Source organism: Sus scrofa, chromosome 3 (genome assembly GCF_054392235.1).
Source record: "Sus scrofa isolate SSC_HxYL_T2T_F1_AM1 chromosome 3, Sscrofa_HxYL_maternal_Yorkshire_Landrace_v2.0, whole genome shotgun sequence".
NCBI lineage: Eukaryota > Metazoa > Chordata > Mammalia > Artiodactyla > Suidae > Sus > Sus scrofa.
In genome coordinates, this window is record NC_139385.1 from 134437505 (window position 1) to 134459571 (window position 22067).

At 43.3% G+C, this 22067-nt stretch overlaps 1 protein-coding gene across 1 annotated transcript in view; it reads left to right on the plus strand.

The window, feature by feature from the left end:
* Positions 1-22067, plus strand: part of NBAS (NBAS subunit of NRZ tethering complex) — a 355775-nt gene that overhangs the window by 321375 nt on the left and 12333 nt on the right. The window contains exons 49-50 of the mRNA XM_085016151.1: positions 10921-11060; positions 15599-15737. Coding sequence (XP_084872277.1) covers positions 10921-11060; positions 15599-15737 — 279 coding nt within the window. The remainder of the gene's footprint in view (positions 1-10920; positions 11061-15598; positions 15738-22067) is intronic.

Consider the following 22067-nt stretch of genomic DNA (forward strand, 5'->3'; position numbering starts at 1 on the left):
GTGGGATTAAGGGTGAGAAATCAGGAGTTTGATTCAGAGAGCCGAGAGCCCTGCTTCTCATTTTAGCTTTTGTAATCCCTCAGTACATGGCATTGTGTCTCTTTAACTGCTGCTCAATTAAAACATTCTGAAAAACGCCACACCTGATAACTGTCCTTTGAACAGAGCACTATGTGAACTATTCGCAAAAGGTTCTTCAAGCACAGGGTACAGGCCATTCACTGGGCTACGCTCTTCAGAGGGGTGAGGGGGGAGCAGGGGGAGAAGGAGGAGAGAGGGAGTGGGAGGGGAGAGGGAGGGGGAAGTGGGGGAGAGGGAGGGAGGAGAGGGAGGTGGGGGAGAGATTATGACATTGTAAATCAACTTCAATAAAACTTGAAAAAATGAAAAAAAATCACCTGCTAATTTAAGTATTCATTGGTGATCATTACCTGAGATAATGGTCACTGGTGTTTCCCGATGGTATTTTTTAATCAGTTGTTCCCCTCTTTATACGTGAATTTATTTATTTGTTTACATCGTCACAAGCTCAAGGATTCTCATTTTCTCTGGTTATAATCTATGACTATCATCACTTTTATTTTTTGCTCAAACTATCTCAGATTTGGCCACTGGGAGTTTCTTTCAAGTTTTCTCCTGCATCCTTTTGACTTGTGCCCGTCCCACCATTTTTTGAACCACGGATGTCTGAGTCCTCTTGTACTTTCCCTGCCAGGCTCTGGATTCAGCCCTTGGCTTCAAGGGGTCTTGACTTTTTAAATGAAGAATAGTATTTAGGAGCCAGTACTTGGGTGCCAGGTGTACTTGTCGATGTGGTGCTATGATAGCTTCTAGATCCTCTCGGGACAGAGCGTGCACATGCTGCCTACATCTCTTTTTATATAGATCTACACTTGCTTTGAAGACTGTGAGTTTGTAATGATACTTGCAGTTGCAATCCCGTTCATTCTAGTCTCGCTTTTCCTTATTTGTAAACTCCTTTCTCTGCCAGTGAGAAACTTAACTCTCATTATCCTCCAAGTAGTTGCTTATTTACTTAATCCTAGAGCACACATAAAATATTTTTGGAAATTCCAACCAACTTTCTAGCTGGACTATTTGTGTAGAGCTCTTTTTGTCTTTGGCCTTAGAGTAATAGCACTTGTCAATCCTCATTTTTCCGTGATTACCTCTCTCTCTCTCTCACACACACACACACACACACACCCCTTCAATGCATTAGCTGTATTCACTTAGAATACAGACAGGTTCATTTTATTTCTCTTTGTACAGTTTTCCCTGTTCTTATTTGCTTCAGGTATGGGTTTACCGTTGGAGTATGTGAAACATTTACATGCAATGTGACAGATCATCCTCTGGAGTCTGGTGTTTTTTCTTTTTTCACTTTTGATACTTTGAAGTGTAGACATTCTTGACCTATAACTGTGCTGAGTGTATGCAGTTGTCTGTAGTTTTATTTTCTTCTCTCTTTGTTTTGGAAGATAGGTATGTGTCCTATGTATAGCATGCGTAGGAGGCCACGTAATTCAGTGGCCACTGCTTTCTTCTGCTATGCAGAACTCTCTCTGGACGACTTCCAACTGAAATTAAAAAAAAAAATAGATTCAAAATAAAAGCTCTGAATGTTACAGCAGAAATCAGTTTTCACTTAAGCGGAGAAGATGTTTCCTGTACTGTAGTTTTCATATATTTTAGGGCCAGCCGTCTCTGAACTGACCATTAGGCTTTGTGTGTATATTTATCGTTTATACCTCATAATAAGGAGGTGATCATGTTATTCCATTCAGCACATGAGCAGATAGGCTCAGAGAAGTTAAGAAATCTTTGCAATATCTCTGCTAAACTGAAGCAGAATGATGTGTAATAATGAACTGCCTGTACTGGTTGCCACGGTGGTAGCTCAGTGGTAATTCAGACCTGTGTAGGTGTGAGTGTCTGTGTGTATGTTGTCCCGTGTTATGTTATATATTGTATTCTCAAAGTAACCTGATAGGTTAGCTGCTATTACCTTATTTTTACATATGAAAACACTGAGACTCAGCTATTTATTTTTACATGGTCACAGAGCAATGAAGTGGCAGGGCCAGTATTCAGAGTCTGAACGATACACTACAGTGAAAGCATTTCCAGCTCCATGAATTATTCTGTTAATACTTTTTTCACTTTTAACTAGAAAACAAAGTCTGGCCTTAAAAACGCGGCTTGTATAGCAGTTCTTTAAGGTAAACACAGGTATTTACGAAGGCTCAGATGGCGTGACTGATTATTTGTCGTAGAGAAAAAAGGTGTAAGGCGAAATCATTTCTTTCTTTATTTTAACACAAAGTATTTCCCCATCATATGTCTCATTTTAAAATGTTTTCATTAAATGTCATATTTAACCATGTGAAAATATGTATTATGTATTGAAGTTACACCTGCGCGTATAGGAATGATTTTGAAATATGCTTTATTGTGTCATTTCTGTCTTTAGAGATACAGTAAAATAAGTAGGATGATATAAAACATGGTTTGTAAGGACAGTTACCAACTTCTGTATGTTTCTGTGTTTGTGCACACACACACCCCCACATACAACCCCAAACATCCGGAAACCCCTTAGGAACCTAATTCTTTCCTTGGGTTCCCCCCACCCCCATCCCAAGGGCGTGTTTGCTGTGCCCCAGGAGAGACTTTTTATGGCAACCGAGAACCCTTTAGTCTTGAACAGTTCGCAAATAGGCCCTCATTTTCCTGAGAGAAGCAGAGCTTAAACAGCTGTGCTCCTCACCAGACCTGTAGGCACAGGTAGGAAATAATTCAGTCTCTCATCTCTTTATTCCTTCTCAGGACACCTTCCTGTGTAGACGGTCTCCCCTCCGGATGGCCTGGGGAAGGTCATTGGAACCTTTAGGCTGACTCAACAACACACTTTGTCTTTATTGCAAGCAGCACAGGCTATAGCGCTTGTGAAATTCGCTCAGTAGCTGTATCTCTTCTTTAGTTCTCCACCAGAGAGATGGGATGCATCTGCTAGAGGAAAGCTGTCCTACTTTTAATATTTAAACTTTAGTCCTATTTCTACAATTTTATATTTTCTATGTAATGAAACTTATGCTCAAAAATGGGCATGCTCATAATTTACATTCTGTTTATATTTTCTTACAATAATAGTGAATTACTGTAATTATCAGTAATAATACTGTTTATTGAGTACTTGCTGCATGCAGACGCTGGTCTATACACTGCTTAGACTGGAGAGGTAGTCAGTCTGACAGTGTATGACTAAGCTGGCCCCACAGCTCATGACTTTTGTGTTTTCTAAAAACTTGACTTAGCTTCGCCAGAGATATTGGTCAGATCCAGTGGACACAACAGGCAGTGTTGGCCACCTGAAACCTTATAAAAAGAGTAGCTGTAATATACAAGGGTCTAGTACTCTAGAGGTCATTTCTGTCGCCTTTTCATATTTCTGTATAGCTATTGAAGTAGGGATTTTTGTTTGTTTTGTATTTTGTGTACAGAGAGAGCTCAGTCTGACTTCGCTGGGTTGGCGGAAGGGGCTGCATGGTCCCTTGGCACCTTTAAATCAGGTGTCATCATAGGAGCCTTTTAGAACCAGGCTAGCAGCTCATAAACTCACGTGGAAGATAGGAGTACGGTGATGAATGATGGTTCTGTCAGTAATAATCCTCTGCATGTTGATAACTTTTTTTTTATTCATCAGGTACTTTCATATGCATTAGTATCTATTTCATATTCGCAAATATAAAGATAAAATAAACTGCTGTCAATGCCTATAGGAAGGTGCAGATTTCAAGAGAGGTGGCTCAGCTTAAGAAGTCGTGTTCATTTCCAGCAGCTGCAGAGACATTTAAGGTTAAAGCTGTTCTCATCTGAGTGTAAGTGACTCAGTCCACTTTTTCAAGGACAGTGACTCTGCCTGATAAGGAGGCACAGCTACTTGACAAATTGACGTACAGCAAAGGTTAAAGTCACCCAGTTCAGTGAGGAGAGAACATTACTTTCAGAGACACAAGGGAAAGAGACACTCGCCTGTTTGAGCTGCATTTGAATTTTGCCCTTTGAAATCCTGTGGTTTTTAGTTAGTGGTGTCAGGATGGAATTGTTACCAGCTCTACGATGCCTGTAAAAGAGTGGGCATTTTCACCCTTTGTCAGTGGGGAAGGGACAGAAGTGTTAAAAGAGGTGTACACACTTTCATTTTCACTGGGGAAAAGGACAGAATAAAACCAAATGTAGGAAAAAGGAGCAGTTGCTCTCACTTTTATGTTCTTGGATCTGTGGAAGGCATTAAGGAGTCATTCCAGATACTTTAATTATTGCACAAATGAATGAGATTTTTTGAAGAGATAAAAGTTAACCCATGATTCTTTTATCCTAAGCAGCCATGTTTCATTGTGTTCTTTTTCTGCCCTTCCTAATCTACAGGCATATTTTTTTTTTATTCTACTTTTTCATTTTTTTAGCGCTGCACCTGCGGCATATGGAAGTTCCCAGGTTAGGAGTCAAATGGGAGCTGCAGCTGCCAGCCTACCCCACAGCCCCACAGCAACGCGGGATCCAAGCGATATCTGCAACCTACACCACAGCTCACGGCAGTGCCAGATCCTTAACCCACTGAGTGAGGTCAGGGATTGAACCTGCGTCCTCGTGAATACTAGTCGTGTTCGTTACTGCTGAGCCACAACAGGCACTCCAATGGGCATAATTCTTATTGGAAGAAATCATAGCGCAAGTCCGTCATTATGCTTTTTTATACGTAGCATAGTATGTAGATGATAATATACCTAATCATTTATTGTGTGCCTACCGCGTGCCCGCCTCTGCTCACTATTCATATTCTCTTAGTATTTATAAACATCATATGCATATGTATTTTCATCTTACAGAAGAGAAAAATTAAGCCTCAGAAAGGTCCAAGAATGTCTCCAAAATAAACATTTTTCCATGTTACTTTGACTTTATCAGCACTAATTTGAAAGCTGCACATTTAATTGAATTGCCCTTTATCATGCAGTATTTTAGCGTCTCTATGTAGTATGTTATGAAGTTTGCTACAAAGCCCTTATAAAGTACGTCAGAACGTTTGAGAGCCACCCACAAGGAGTTTTTCCTTTATGTTAAAATGTGTTCTATAGTCATTTCATAGTATAGCTCTTTCGATACTTATGTCAGTTCTCTGTACTTTTATGAACTATATTTAGATACGCGGAATATATGTATTTCAATATGAAGTGCACAACTTTCCAAAAAGACAGAACCTGATTATGTCGTAGGTTCGCAGTCATGCTCAGCTAGGTGCCTTATTTTGAGATATTTTATGGTATTTTAAATTCCCATGATATTAATATAAATCACATGCACTCACCACCTCTGTAAGCCTCTGAGATGCGTTTGCTTTAACTTTTATTGTCTCAGAGCAATACTTCTCTTCCCAATACATTTTTTCAGAAAATGTATCAGATTTGTGGCATAGTGATTTTCTTCAACTTAAGGTTGTTTAAATTTTTTAGCCACTTATGAGCAACATTATCAGTCATGATATGAAAATATATTCGTCCAAAACCGTCTTCTAGAAAGTAAGTAGATAACGTCATTTTTTTTTTTTAACCCAAAAGTTGTATGTTGATTATTTGCTGTGCTTCATGTTCTCTGCTGACCACTAGGATTTTAATTATAGCTCACTTTTTCAACACTGAAAATTTGAAGGTGTTTTTATTGAAATTAAGACCAAAACAGGAAGGCCCAATATCATTGTTACCTTTAGTGTCCTAGTCAGTGTAGTCAGATGAGAAACAGGAATAGGAGCCGTGACTTCTTAAAAAGCAGAACTGCCTGAGTTCCCTTTGTGGTGCAGTGGAAGGAAATCCGACTAGAATCCATGAGGGTGCAGGTTTGATCCCTGGCCTTGGTCAGTGGGTCAGGGATCTGGCATTGCCATGAGCTGTGGTGTGGGTTGCAGACATAGCTCAGATCCCTCAGTGGCTGTGGCTGTGGCCAGCAGCTATAGCTCAAATTTGGCCCCTAGCCTGGGACTCTCCATATGCTGCACGTGTGGCCCTAAAAAGCAAAAAAAAAAAAAAAAAAAAAAAATTCCCATTACTGTAGATTATGTCATCCTAATTTCCAGAAAACCCAAGAAAAATACTGAAAACGACTAGAATTAATAAATACAATTTATTGGAGTTCCCATCATGGCACAATGGAAAAGAATCCAACTAGGAACCATGAGGTTGCAGGTTTGATCCCTGGCCTCACTTAGCGGGTTAAGGATCCTGTTTTGCCGTAAGCTGTGGTGTAGGTCACAGACGCGGTTCAGATCCCACGTTGCTGTGGAGTAGGCCGGCAGCTGTAGCTCCGATTGAACCCCTAGCCTGGGAACCTCCATATGCCGCAGGTGTGGCCCTAAAAAGCAAAAATAAATAAATAAATAGAACTTATTATAGGGGCTGAAATAAATAATAGAAGAATATATATGTGAAAATACCTCACTTACTGGTTAGGGGCTTAATATGTATGAGTCTAATTATAAAGACTTAACCTTTTTATGTTTTTTTTAAGTATAGTTGATTTATTACCTTTTTAACCTAGTGTGTCATCATTTTCTTAAATTATAGAGTAAATATTATTCTTCAAGTGAAGAAGTACTAACTCATTATCTAGAAAGCCATGTTTGGACATCTTCAATTAATACTCTTTTTTAAAGCACAGAGTTTGCTAATAAGACAGACTAGTCTTGAACTCTTTCCCCACAAGGTGAATTGTAAGCATCTCTAAAAACTGTTGAGAGGAGTTGCCTTGTGGTGCAGCAGGTTGAGAATCCTGCGTTGTCGGAGTTCCTCTTGTGGCTCAGTGGTTGACGAATCCGACTAGGAACCGTGAGGTTGTGGGTTCAATCCCTGCCCTTGCTCAGTGGGTTAAGGAGCCAGCATTGCCGTGAGCTGTGGTGTAGGTCCCAGACGTAGCTAGGATGTGACGTTGCTGTGGCTCTGGCGTAGGCCGGCACCAACAGCTCCGATTTGACCTCTAGCCTGGGAAACTCCATATGCCACGGGTGCGGCTCTAAAAAGACCAAAGACCACTGCAGCTGCTTGGGTTACTGCTGTGGCATGGGTTTAACCCCTGACCCAGGAACTTTTACATACCATAGGCATGGCCAAAAAATAATAATAATTATGAAAAATAAGACCGTTGAGAGACAGTTCTCTATGGATCCCTCAGATTTCTCCAAGTATTATGAGCTGAAGCACTTTGTGTAGCCTTGAATCCCTAAGGTTTTCTCTTGTTTTTTTTTCTAAAGCAATTTTATAGGTTTATATATATCACTTAATACATTTAACTCTCTTATCAGCTTTGAGTAATTTTTGCATAAAGTGTAAGGTTTAGGTTGAGGTTTCTTTCCCTTTTTTTTCCTCTGAATATCCGTTTCCTCCAGCGCCGTTTGTTGAAAACACTCTGTCCCCCATTGAATGCTAATGCCCTTGGTCAAAAAGTCAGTTGGGCTTGTTCTTTTCTGGGTTCTCTGTTCTCTGTCTTTGATCTTTGTGAATATCTTTCTACCAGTACCACTTATCTCTCTCACTGTAGCCAATTAAAAGCCTTACTATTGAGTAGAGTTATTCCTCCCACTTTATTCCTCCTTGTCAGGATGGTTCATCTGTTCTAGGGCATATGTCTTTCCATATTTTATAAAAGCTTGTCAGAATCTGCAAAGATCCTTGCTGGGAAATGTTTGATAAGCACTGCATTAGACCTGTAGATAAATCTGGGGAGAGTTGACGTCTTTACTATGCTGCATCTTCCCATCCATGAACATGGTGTATCTCTTCATTTATTTAGCTCCTCTTTGATTTCTTTCATTGGAATTTCATATTTTTTTACGCTATAGATCCTACACGTGTCAAGGTTTTATTTTCTTTGAAGTAATTATAAATGGTATTTTTATTGTCAGTTTTCACGTATTCATTATGTTAGTGTATAGAAATGTGATTGACTTTTGTGTGCTGATTTTTGTATCCTGTGCCTTTGCTGACTCGTTCATTAGTTCATTCACTCAATAAGTACCGTGCATGTACATTTTAAGTAGTGGGGATAAACGAGTGAGCAGACAAAGGGCTGTGTTTCCACCAACAGATAGGCACTATGTCACATACTTGTAAGTGCCAAGAAGGAAAATAAAACAAGGCAGGGGAGGAGATGGGGTCGGAGGCTACTTTAGGTAGGACAGTAACGCAGTGCGCCTCTAAGGTGACATTTGAAAGATCTGAAGGAAATGAGGGGAAGAGCCCTGCAGGTACCTGAAGAAAGGATGTGCTGGGCAGAGGGAGCAGATCCAAGTTCCCGATGGAAGCAGGTGTGATGAATGCAGAGGGCCTGAGAGACCCTGAGGCTGGAGGGGACTTGAAGGTGGTGAGGTCAGGTCATGACAGGTGGGTGTCTTGAGTTTGAAAGGTTGTTTTTTGTTTTTTGTTTTTTTTTTTTAACATTTCTTTATTTTTTTATTTTTTTGTCTTTTTTTGCCATTTCTTGGGCTGCTCCTGCAGCATATGGAGGTTCCCGGGCTAGAGGTCGAATCGGAGCTGTAGCTGCCAGCCTACGCCAGAGCCACAGCAACGCGGGATCCGAGCCGCGTCTGCAACCTACACCACAGCTCACGGCAATGCCGGATCGTCAACCCACTGAGCAAGGGCAGGGATCGAACCCGCAACCTCATGGTTCCTAGTCAGATTCGTTAACCACTGCACCACAACGGGAACTCCGACATTTCTTTATAAATAGGCAAGAAAATATTGCCGAACTCCTCCTAAGACCACTAATTTAAATAATTCTCAGCTTCTCTAGCTTACCAAGTTCTCTGGTTTCAGAACATCCTGATTCGAGTCTAATTACGTGTTGGCTCTGCCGCTTGCTGGTTATTTTACCGGGACAGAAAAGCCCATTTCTTCATCTGTAAAGTGAGGTTAATGACGCCTGTGCTGGTCTCCACACGAAACTGTTGTAAGAGTCAACTGACTTATTGTATTATAAAATTCTTTCCAACGCTAGAAAACAACTTTTGCACTATTATTCTGTGGAAGAATGACATGGGGTTTTAAGTCAGGTCTTGAAGGATCTGACAGGTCACTGTGTAAGCAGGACTCCCCACAGCAATTTCCAAGGATTTCATGGGCCATGACAAGTTTTATAAAAATGAAGAAATCGTGGTATAACGGATATAATTTTCCAGGTGGCTCCTTGGGATCAGAGCCAGAATGACCATCGCATCAAATGTTTTGGAAACATGAGTTAGTACAGACAGTTTAGCAGATATGTAGGTACCATCTGTCCTCATTATCCTTTCGGTGTATTGTCACCTGTCTTATATACCCAAATAAAGAGCATCTGTGTTAAAAGAGGCTAGAAGACAGGAGAACCAGCTTCTGGCTTAACTTTTCTACTTAAAACTGCTAACTTAAAATAGCAAACATTTCCTTCACAGAGGTGTGGGGAAATGGGACTTGCTTTAGGACTGCCTCACCATAAAAGAAGGATCATTTAGTTATTCAGTGAGAGGAAGGATGAGTAGTTTTCTTTGACAGACTTATTTTGCATTAGAAATGGAGAGACAGGATTTCCCCTGGTGGCTCAGTGGTTAACAAACCCGACTAGTATCCCTAAGGACTCAGATTCGATCCCTGGCCTTGCTCAGTGGGTTAAGGATCCAGCGTTGCTGTGAGCTGTGGTGTAGGTCACAGACGCGGCTCAGGTCCTGTGTGGTTGTTGATATGGTGTAGGCTGGCAGCTGTATGTAGCTCTGATTAGACCTCTAGCCTGGGAACCTCTATATCCTGTGGGTGCGGCCCTAAGAAGACAATAATAATAGAAATGGAGATACAAAAAAAGATGTTTATTTTGAAAAAAAAATTCAAAACAAAATTCTATGACATGTTCTTTAGTGAAATCTTTAATTTCAAATTAGAGAAATTTTCTAGAAAACATGAAGATGTAGCAGTAGTCATGCTAAAATGAAAATTAGCAATGCATTTAGGATAATTTAAACTAAAATATTGGCTAAAGTGGAGTAAGGTGAACTAGTACAATTCCATATGAAACAATTCATTATTTCAATGTAACATATACTGAATGTGAATAATCCAGTTCTAGGGAAATATACTTGTTTGAATTTATTTTGGCAAGAATATTAAGAACCATTCTGTGATTTTGTTCTGAACTTTTTTTTTTTTTTTCTTTTTTGGCACCCTGAGGCATATGGCGTTCCTGGCCAGGTATCAGATCTGAGGTGCAGTTGTGACCTAAGCCACAGATGTAGCAGCACTGGATCCTTAACCCACTGTGCTGGGCCACAGATCGAACCTATGTCCCAGCCCTGCAGAGATGCTGCTGATCCCATTGTGCCACAGCGGGAACTCCCTAAATAAATTTTAACATAAGTGTTAAAACAGTTATAACAGTTATGAAATTGGGTAAAACGGGGTTTTGGAAGGTTCTGGGGGGAGTAGGATCAGGGAGGGATGTTGTTGACTCTAACTATAATTCATTGTAAAAATTTCCAAAAGTGTGTTTATTTTTTCAGCCTTTTCTAGGGCTGCTCCCGCAGCATATGGAGGTTCCCAGTCTAGGGTTCTAATCAGAGCTGTAGCCGCTGGCCTACACCTCAGCCACAGCCACAGCAACTTGGGATCCGAGCCGCATCTTTGACCTACCCCACAGCTCACGGCAATGCCGGATCCTTAACCCACTTGAGCAAGGCCAGGGACCGAACCCGCAACCTCATGGTTCCTAGTCGGATTCGTTAACCACTGTGCCACAACAGGAACTCCACAAGTGTGTTTAATCAGAAGAGGCAAATGTGAAATTTTCTGTAAAGCAGTTCAGTGGCCTTGGCCATGAGTTTCAGGTGTGTGTCGCCCCTTCCAGGTGGATGTAGCCGACACGGAGGATGAAGAGAAGCGCTACTCGCTCTTCACAGAGCTCCTGGAGACCAGTCACCGAGAGGCTGAGTTCCAGCACCTGGCCCTGCTCCTGCAAGCTTGGCCGCCTATGAGACGGGAGTATTCGTGAGTATTAACTCAAAGTAGGCTTTTGTTGTCTCAACTCTAGGTTTAAAAATTCAGTACCTTCAGAGAGCCAATGAAAGAAAAAGTCAGTATCTTTGAGATGAAATTAGAGTTGTTTTTCTGGAAATATTATAGTTTTGTTCCATTTCCCCTTACTCCTAAACCCAAATATTTTATTCAGAAACACAGACAGTGCTTGATAGTACTATCTGATTTATGAAGTCAGCAAAATAATTCTGTGCCAGTATGCTGGCCAGGCAATTTCTGACTCTTACCACAGCTTACAGCGCTAACTTGCAATTGATAATGGGAATTATCAGTGCATTCCATTGCATAACATTTGTTGAGAACTCACAATGTTGTGTGCAATTGACATAATCAATTTACACAACACATCTAAGCAGGAAGGTGACGTTATCTGCTTTTATAGATGAGACAGTGGAAGCTCAGAAGCTCAGTAACCAGCCTCGCCTGCTTATTAAGCGGAGGAGGCAGCGTCCCGGCACCTTCACAGCCTATCTTGTTTCCTCCACGTCCCGCCGAGCTCACAGACACCACTCAGAGCTTCATGGAGGAGTTGCACCATCCTTGCTCTGGCAGCCAAGGATTCCTTTGGAAGAAGTGGCCAGGTTTCCTCTGAGCACATAGGCTGGCTGTCATGAGCGGCTGCTCCTCGTTGGCCAAAAGCAGGAGCACCAGGGCCTCTTGTCCCAGTGCCTGCCGGGCCAGGACTCCCTCGGCCCTTCCACCGCCGGCAGCCCTGTGTGAGCTTCAGACCCTAAAGGAGGATGTTCCCAAAAGTCAGTTCTTCCAGGAGCAGCCTGGGGCCGCCTGGGAACCCCTGGGCCACCCTCTTCGCCTCCATCCTCGGATGAGACCATTATGAATTTCTGAAGCAAACCAAGGACAGGGCTGTTGTTGGTGGGATCTGTTTTTTTAACCAAGTGTTTGCAGAAAGAAAAGAAGTGTTCTCAGACCTCAATCATTTGTGGCAGAGGAGGCACGCTGCCGTGTCTCTTGTGAGCACAGATTCTTCGCTTCCCTGTCTGAGACTCTGCAGCACAGATTCCCACATCGTAGAAACTTTGGTTTCACCTGTGACAGCGCCTCGAAACAGCACTTCCGTTTGGTTCCCAATTATCTTGGCAGAACTGCCTCAGGACCTAGGGGTGCTTGTTAAAAACAGAGCCCGTGCTCACCTCCTAAGTCCAACTCTGGGGCCAGGGTATCAGTTTCTAAACAACTCCTAGGTGATAACAGTGGAAGTAGATGTGGGACCTGTCAATTAGATGGTCAGTAATCCCTCTATTTTTTAGAAAATGGGTTGAATTGTAGATTTATTCATACACTCAGAGTGGATCTCTTAGCTAAAGAGAATTTTTTGAATTCAAAATATGATACCTCTAGTAGATAACTGGCTTTATAGCTTCTTTCACATTATTATCATTATTGTTTTGTTATTATTAATGGCACGAGGGGATTCATACCCGCACCACAGCAGTGACCTGAGCCACTGCAGTGATAACGAAGTCCTTAACCGCTGAGCCACCAGGGAATTCCTTTTTTATTTTGAGAACACTGACCACTTCAAATCTCTCACTCACAAGAAGCAAAATCAGCTTCACTTAAAAGGTTGATTGCATTTAAAGCATTGCAGTTGTAGACAAAAAGGTATTCATTTTTAACGGCCTAGTCTTGCTTTTGTAGTCCTACCTGAAATTTACAAATTGCGAACCTGTGTTTTTCAAACCTCTTTGTGAAATCATTAGCATCGGAACCAAGCATCAGCAGTCTCCTTACCCCTCTGACCAGCTTTGTCTGCTCTCCCTAAGAGAAAACCAGAGAATGAATCCAGGACGGTCCATTCCTGCTTCCTTCCTGGCTCAAAGTGGTGTTTTAGCACAGGGGAGCATAAGATGGAATACCTAAAACAGGTTCTTCAAGGGGCTTTTGAGTACTTTTCCCCCCACGAAAATCCAGTGTATGACTCCAGCACTTCCAAGACAACCAAAAAAAAGAGAGAGAGGGATGGGGAGGAAAGGGTAGAATGGCAATAACTGAATGTTGCTGGTCAACACAGTCAAAAACTGAGAAATTTGGAGTTCCTGCTGTGGTGCACTGGGTTAATGATCTGGCTTGACTCTGTGGAGTCGCTGGTTCGATCCCCAGCCAGGTGCAGTGGGTTAAGGATCCAGACCTGCGGTAGCTGTGGCACAGATCACAGCTGAGGCTTGGATTCAGCCCTGGTCTGGAAACTTCCATATGCCGTGGGGGCGGCCGAAAAAGAAAAAACTGAGAAATTTGCTTGAGCCATCTGACTGCTACCAGCTTTGGGTTTTTAGCTTTAGTCCCTTGTAGGACCAGGTATGGAAAGCATAACAGACATGCACTTACAGAAGCTCCACAGTTTTCCTTCAGTGTATCACAGCTGGCTCGTGGAAGAGATGTTTTTTTAATTCGGTGACCTTTATTATATTTATAGTTGTATAACCATCATCACAACCTGATTTTAGAATATTTCCATCCCAGTCGCCCAGTCCCTCTCTCCCCCCAACCTGTCATCCTGTTCCCTTTGGTAACCATAAGTTTTTCACAGTCTGTGAGTCTGTTTTTATTCTGCAAATAAGTTCATTTGTATCCTTTTTTTAGATTGCACATATAAATGATAACATATGATCTTTGTCTCTCACTGTCTGACTAACTTCACTTAGTGTGATAATCTCTGGGTTCATCCATGTTGCTGCAAATGCTGTCATTTCATTCTTTTATGGCCGAGTAACACTCCATTGTGTGTGTGTGCGTGTTATACACACACACACCTTCTTTATCCACTCCTCTGTCAGTGGACATTTTAGGTTGCTTCCGTGTCTTGGCTGTTGTAAATTGTGCTGCAGTGAATATTGGGGTGCATGTATCTTGTCGAGACATGGTTTTCTCTGGACAGATGCCCAGGAGTGGGGTTGCAGGATCATATGGTGATTCTGTTTTTAACTTTTTGAGGACCCTCCATACTGTTTTCCGTAGTAGTTGCACCAACTTCCATTCCCACCAACAGTGTAAGAGGGTTCCCTTTTCTCTGCACCCTCTCCAGCGCTTACTGTTTGTAGACTTTTTGATGATGGCCATTCTGGCTGGTATAAGGTGGTACCTCATAGTAGTTTTGATTTGCATTTCTCTAATAATGAGTGATGTTGAACATCTTTTCATGTGTCTTTTTGGCAGTCTGTATGTCTTCTTTGAAGAAATGTCTAGATCTGCCCATTTTTTTTATTGTGTTGTTTGTTTTGATATTGAGCTTCGGGAGGTGTTTATATATTTAGAAGATTAATCCCTTGCCAGTCACTTCATTTGCAAATAGTTTCTCCCATTCTATAATTCTATCAGTTGTCTTTTAGTTTAGTTTTGTTGAGGGTTTCCTGTGCATTTTGATAGGTTTTGTCAGGGGGGTGGGGGGGGCCCGCACTGCTGCCTGCTGGCCCATCAGTGTTTTCACGGCAGGGAGGCAGCCTATTAGAGAAAAACCCAGGAGGGCTGATTTCAGACCTTAAAGGGGAAAGCAGAGGGCAAGTCCTGAAGTGCACGAAGACGCTAACATCAGCCAGAGACCCCGAGCTTTCTTTGTACCTTGAAAAAAGCAGTATTCTTTGTCCTCATGGGTTGTTAGTTTGAGCTGAGACACAAAGGCTTTGCCACAGGCTGGTGTTGTGGGTCCCTTGTGGTTGCATTTGATGTTTTTCTCAGGGGCAAAGAATGAAACTCTTTCATGGGAGAGACCATCCTCATGGGTGCTCTGGGTCTAGAGTCTAGAGCCCAGCTAAGGAAGGGAATGAACGGACTCTTCATAAACAGTAAAATTGTTTTCAATGTTGTAAGTGAAATCTGCACCCTGGAATGGATGTGCCTTTACCTTGTCTCTTGAAATGTATCTCGGGATTTTTTTTTTTTTTTTTGAAGTCAGAGCAGTGACAGCCAGAGAAGGGGGATCAGAGGCAAACTTTGGTGTGCTTTATGTCTCCAAAATTAGGAAAGTAGATCGTAAGATGTGCCTGCTGTTCAGAATGATTCTTCACAGTGACAAACATCACTCATTAAATGATACAATCCTGCACAGAAAACAGGACATTATCTTTTCACAGCGAAAAGAGCCGAGGCCCAGAAAGGTTGGGTGGCCTCTCCAGAACCACGCAACTGGGCCGAGAGAGTCGAACTAACTTGTGTGAGTCACCCAGGTAGTCAGGGAGCCAGAAGGTGAGCCCGAATTGCCAGGCCTCCAAGCAGCCTGTGCTCCTGGACGCCACCCGCTGCCTCCAGGCTGGGGGGCCCCTCGTCCACCCCGCGGCGAGCCGTCTTCCCTGCGCGAGATGGTTTGTTTTCTCCGAGACAGACGTGAGGGACGCGCCATCCAGATTATGATTGCAGTTTGCCGAAAGCGTCTTCCTTCAAAAAGTGGAATTTCTTTTCGAGTTTAAAAGTATTCATCACAATTGATATAAGTTGCATCCTTTCCAACGCTTTGCCTTCTTCTCCCTTCGAACCAGCATAACTGAGAACCCGTGGGTGAGACTGGCCACCGTGATGCTAACCAGGTGCACGACGGAGAACAAGGACGCGCTGGGGAAGGAAGTTCTGAAACTCTGCCGCTCTTTATACCACACGGAACAGATGCTCCCTGCAGAGGTGAGTGGGTATTGCAAGCGACTTTCCTGGGGTGGCCCTTTGCTGTTCCAGACTCTTTCTTAGAAGCAACATCAGCCACTGTACGTGGGGAACATTCAGCCTAAGCTATCAGTAGGCAAAGGCCCATGGTTGTAACAGATCAGATGAAGAAAAGCCGCGCTGAAAGGACGCTTTGAGGACGTTTTCTCTTTGTTGGATGCTCTGAAGCAGTTGGCCTTTCTCAGGTCCTAGAGTAGAACTCAGTTTTCGGTTTTTTTCTTTTTCCTTTTTTTGGATGCCCTTTTATGTCTCACTCAAGTTTCTGTTCCAAGAGTTCATGGTAGCTCAAGGGTCATGTCTGGCTGAACCTGGCCAGTGGGTAACGTGGTCGTGAGCCTTAGCGCACCTCACAGGTGACCAGCCACTCTGATTTCCACATGCTTTTGACATCATTGTGATAAGATTGCATGACCAAAATACTTTTTTCTCTGTAAACATGGTAAAAACTCCGCCGCCTCCATGCGGAGCTTGGTTCTCTATTTGATCCCATCATGTGAGATTATTTGTGTAACATACAGTGAACATGGGTTGTGTATACATGTTCTCTGTTCACACACATACACATTTGTATATTCTAAAATAAGGACATGTTAACAACAGCTCCCTCCTGTGGCTCTGACCTCGGCAGTGTATTGGGTGAGGAATTTAAGTCTTAAATTGAAGCATTTGGATAACAGCACTAAATTGATTAATTGCTCTTTGAGTTTCTACCACATAGGAGATAAACTTGAAAATCAGAAATGTGATCCTTTGAATCTTCACTGTAATCACTCAAGGAATATATTCTCATTGTGAATGTACATTTAATGAATTGTTTTCTGAATGAAGGATGGCTAAGTTTTTTGATTAAATGTTAAAATATTGTACCCATTTTTTTAAAAAGTCTTCAACCACCAGAATGACAGTTATTGTATAAAATATTTAAAGTTCCAATACTGGAGTTCCTGTTGTGGTGCAGCAGAAATGAATCCGACTAGGAACCGTGAGGTTTTGGGTTCGATCCCTGGCCTCATTCAGTGGGTTAAGGATCTGGTGTTGCTGTGAACTGTGGTGTAGGTTAAAGACATGGCTTGGATCCCATGTTGCTGTGGCTGTGGCGTAGGCCGACAGCTCCCACTCTGATTCGACCACAGGCCTGTGCCTCAGGTGTAGCCCTAAAAAGCAAAAAACAAAACCAAAACAAAGCAAAATAAAGAACTGACATCAAAAATAACTCCATAACTCCAGTGGCCTGTGATTTGCATGTATCAACTACTTACTTACCTGGCATCTACACTGCTGTATCGTGAGCACCTAGAGGGTGGGGACCATTGCCGTAGCGTCTGTATCTCATCCGAGGCAGGATTCAATACATCCCGTCCATCACAGAGAGTGAGGACCCGCTCAGTCTGGTACCCCACTTTGAGTAATCTGTCCACCACGTGGGTTTCATCTTTGCCTTAACATAAGCTAAGATCAAACATTGTTGGGTCCAGACCAAAAGCTGGAAGTGTCCTACTCCCCGGTCTGTTGAATCTGGTTAGAAAATGTTATTCAGGACCTGCTGTAACCGTTTAACAAACTGGCGTTAATAGCAACACCTGACATTTGCTAGCACTCTAGGGCTTTCACTTCCGTTGACTCACTTCGCCTTCACCGCCTCTGCCACCACCTGTTAGGAAGTTCCTTGATGTCCATTTGATGGCTGATGAAGTAGAGGCTCTGAGGGCAAGGTTCTGGCTCAGGATCACTCAGGCAGTAAGTGGCACATTTGGTTCTCAAACCAAGTTTCTCCGCTTGAATGCTTAAAAAATAGATCCTTCCCAATGGGCCACTCTTAGCTCACTTGGGGTGGATGCACATTGAATGTCCGTTATGTAGCTAAGTTTTATTGCCAGTTTTCTCCCTTTCTATGGCCCTTCCTTCAAGAATGGCCTACAGAGTCTAAGGTCTAGATGATTAGTGTTTTATTTATTTATTCATTCATTCATTCATTCATTCATTCACTTATTTATTTTTAGGGCCACACCCGAGGCCTATTGAAGTTCCCAGGCTAGGAGTTGAATCGGAGCTACAGCCACTGGCATATGCCACAGCCACAGCCATATCACATCTGAGCCGCATTTATGACCGGCACCACAGCGCTTGGCATTGTCAGATCCTTAACCCACTGAGCAAGGCCAGGGATCTAACCTGCACCCTCGTGGATACTAGTCAGGTTTGTTACAACAGGAACTCCCAAGGTTTGAATCTGAACCACAGCTGCGACCTGCGCTACAGCTGCAGCAACTCTGAATCCTTTAACCCACTGTGCTGGGTTGGGGATCAAGCCCACACCTTCCCAGCAACCCTAGCCACTGCAGTCAGATTCTTAACTTACTGTGCCATAAAGGGAACTCCCACAGTGACTTTTCTTCATCCTTCTTTTGCTGTCTTGGTTTCTATCTTTTAATTGGATACATTTGTAGATTTTTTTTTCCTTAGGATACTGTGGCAAAAGGAACTTTGCTGATGTTGTATACTATTTTTATTCATCACTAAATGTGCTCAGATGAGAATTAGGATTGCCACAAAGGAAGGAAGGGTATTACTACAAATGAAAATGTCTGTTAAGTTTGGTTTTCCACATTCGGAAATTATATAGTCTCGTTTCAGAGTTCCATAAGTATCACCATGGCAGTGGGATTATCCATGACTCACTTTTTTTTTTCCTCTGACACCTTCGGTTGCCCGACTGCATGTGTGAGAAACACCCTTGCCTGGTTATCTCTGGTGGGACTTAAAGGGATGTACTTTCTCCTTCATCCCCATTCCCCGTCCCCCACGAAGTTCCTATACATAGAGATTTTTTCCCTCTGACTCTTCAGAACGCTTTTTTGTGACTGCCTGCTGTTGCTTGGGGTACTTGTTTACTTACAGCCGTGATGGTTTTGCTGATGGAAGGTACCACCAGGAAGATAAAAATCACCGTTTCTCACAGGGCGTATGTCCCACAGCCTTGAAAGTTACTTATCCTCGTTCTGCGCTTGTATCCATGGCAATCTGAGAAACAGTCTCAGGAGCAGAAGATCTGTAGAAATTGGCATAAAACTGGTTCTTGGCATTTAGATTTAAAATTCTGCATTCCAGCTATTTGCGACTGACCCTGAGGGTCCACGACTCTGCCAAGGCACAGCGTGAACCAGCATCACAGATCCCACAGGCGGGCGTGTGGGTGTTGGGCGCCTGGCTAATGAGTGAGCCAGCTAACCCCAGCTTCTCAGTCTTAGTGTGGTGGTTCTCTCTCCTGGTTGAGGCACGTCTGATGCTGTCGAGAGCTTGGTTTTTAGCCTGGGCGGCGCCCGTCTCCATGCGCTTGCTGCAGGTCCTGAAACACCTGTAGGCGCTGGATGCCCAGGGCCAGCAGCGGGTGGTAGAGGACAGAAGGCCATTTGGTGGGAGGTCCTGCTTCTCTGAGGACCATCAGCCGCAGGGTGCAGGGCATCGCCATAAATCACAGCCCATGGGGAGGACACCTGCTTCTCTTCATTCAAGGCCTCTCTTGTTCTATGTCCCGATGGCCCGATGGTTTGAGCCATGAAGGTGCCATGTATGGGGTCCTGTGGTTCCCTTTGCTACTTTGACTTTTCTTGCAGTGCCCAAATCCCTTCATAAACATCCTAATAAACTGTCCTCTGGTAGCACAAGGGGGACTACCTGGTGGACGCAGTTTAGTATGTAATTATAGACGAGGATTTAGCCAGTAACTGATAGCTAAGAGAGAAAAAAGACTCAGTCGCTCTCATAAAATGAATTCCTCCATTCCTGGATGTCCTTGCCAGGCCGTGGACTATCCCTTAGGCTGCCCAGAGGGGTATATCGGTTATTTCCATCAACTTTTTCATCAAAGCTAAGAGCAGCCAAATGATGTACTTATTCTGAATGTCATAGATTGCTGAGAAATACCTATTTACCAGTTACCTATAACTTAATGAATAAGCAAATGTAAGTATTAAGAGAGAAATATAAAAACATTGGGGGGTATGTTATGTACCAAGCAGGTTTGGAAGACAGAGAAGGAAGAACACTCTTGCCCTTGAGTAAGGCAGAAAGGCCGGGGAATAATTACAGTAGTGTAGATGACGTAGGAAATATTTTACAGAGCATAGTCAGGTGCTCGGAATGCCGAACGTGGGAGATCAGAGGTGCCATTGCAGGAGGTGGCGTTTTCCTGTGCCTTCGAAAGCTGAGACGTAAGGATGGATGGGGATTAATCAGACAGGCAGCAGAGGTTCCGTGGTGTGTGCAGACCCAGAGGCCTGAGAGCCTGGCGCGCTCAGCAGCACCATCCACTGTGGGAGCCACGGGCCATGCCTGGTTATTTCAATTAAGAAAACCTGGGTAAGATAGAAAATGGGGTTTCTCATTTGCAGGCTGCATCTCTAGTGCTCCCTAGCCGCATGTGGCTCGCGGCAGCCCTGTGGGACAGCTCGGGTTCGGAGCGTCCTCCTGCTCTCTGTTGGGGGGAGGGGGTGCAGGCGGGTTGGGGGGAGCGTTGCTCTTCCTTACAGGAACACTGTAAGTGGACGCTGAAACAGGTTGGTGCATGGCAGCCGTGCTAGACTGTTCTGCATGGAGTTTATTTTTCATCCTCCCAAATGTTTTCAGCAGGTTTGGGCATCCCAGATTAAAATCCGCATTTCTCTTTGGCCCAGATGCTGAATGAACCCCCTCTATGAGTGTCCGCTGTGCTTTAAGGCACACAGAGCACGTCTCTGAATTGGAATCCGTGTTCGAAGGACACGTTTTACAGAACTGCTACCCTGCTGCTCTTGATCATTTTCACACAAGTTTGTGTGGCACATCTTTCAGTCTGATTTCCAGCAGAGACCTGCTGGGTGAAAGACGAGAAAACTACAGCGAGTGCAGTTCCAAAGAGATCCTCATCCCAAGCTTTAACTAGGCGCTTCTTAGGTCAGCCTGATTTTTTTTTTTTAGGGCTGCACCTGCGGCATATGGAGGTTCCCAGGCTATGGGTTGAATCAGAGCTGCAGCTGCCAGCCTACACCACAGCCACAACAATGCCAGATCCAAGCCACATCTGTGACCCACACCACAGCTCACGGTGATGCCGGATCCTTAGCGCACTGAGCAAGGCCAGGGATGGAACCCACATCCTCACAGATACTAGTCAGGCTCATTACCACTGAGCCACCACGGGGACTCCCTGTGTCAGCCTGATTTTACCTGCTCTTCATAATAATGTAGCAGAATTATGAAAATACAAATTGGAGTTTTTCTTCTCTGATAGGATACTGTTGAAGGAGCACAGGAGAAAGCTCAGTCCCACCCAGCGTGGTAATTCTCAGTTCTTTCAAAAACAACCCTCGCTTTATTTAATGAGGTCGCACTCATCGTCTGGTCTTTGACCCAAGTGTTCTGTTCCTTATGTTACAGCGAAAGTCAGAAGCATGCAACTCAGCAGGGAGGAGAAGCTTGCAAATTTATTTTCTGTGCTTTTTATACTGTTGTTGGGAAGGATTACCATTTGTTATCTTCTGTAAAAGTCTGCTCTTTGATGACAGGTTCAGCCAGTATAATAAAGGGCCGAGAATGAAATTCAAAGACATCTGTGGAGATCCAAATACATTTTTGTTTTTTATTTGTTAGGTTTTTTTTTTTGTTTGTTTTTTGTTTTTTGTCGTCTTAGGGCCGCACCCACAGCATATGGAGGTTCCCAGGCTAGGGGTCCAGTCGGAGCTGTAGCTGCTGGCCTTCACCAAAGCCACAGCAACATGGGATCTGAGCCACCACAGCTCACGGCAATGCCGGATCCTTAACCCACTGAGTGAGGCCAGGGGTCGAACCCGCATCCTCATGGATGCTAGTAGGGTTTGTTAACCACTGAGCCACGATGGGAACTCCTCAAATACATTTTTCTGGATCACAGGCAGTTTTCATGAAGATGGAATAGCTTAAGTATATCAAACATTCAGTCCATCTTGACATTAGACCCATAAACAGGGTGTAAAATATTTAAAGTGCTGATTTCCTTTGTTGCATTTTCATAATATTAACGATTGATAATAGTTTTATGGTTAAGCCCTTAGTATATGTTATACATTATTGTACATTATGATTTATTAATACGCAGACAAAACACCACAGACTAAATAGGATTACCTCCATTTTACTTGTGAGGAAGCTAAGGCTCTGAGAGTTTAGGAGAATGAATTACTGTCCCATATCCATCCAGCAGGATCCCAGGAGGCCCAGAAAATAGCAGTATTGTAGATGAATATCTGATGCTTGGAAAGCTGTTACAAAAAAGAT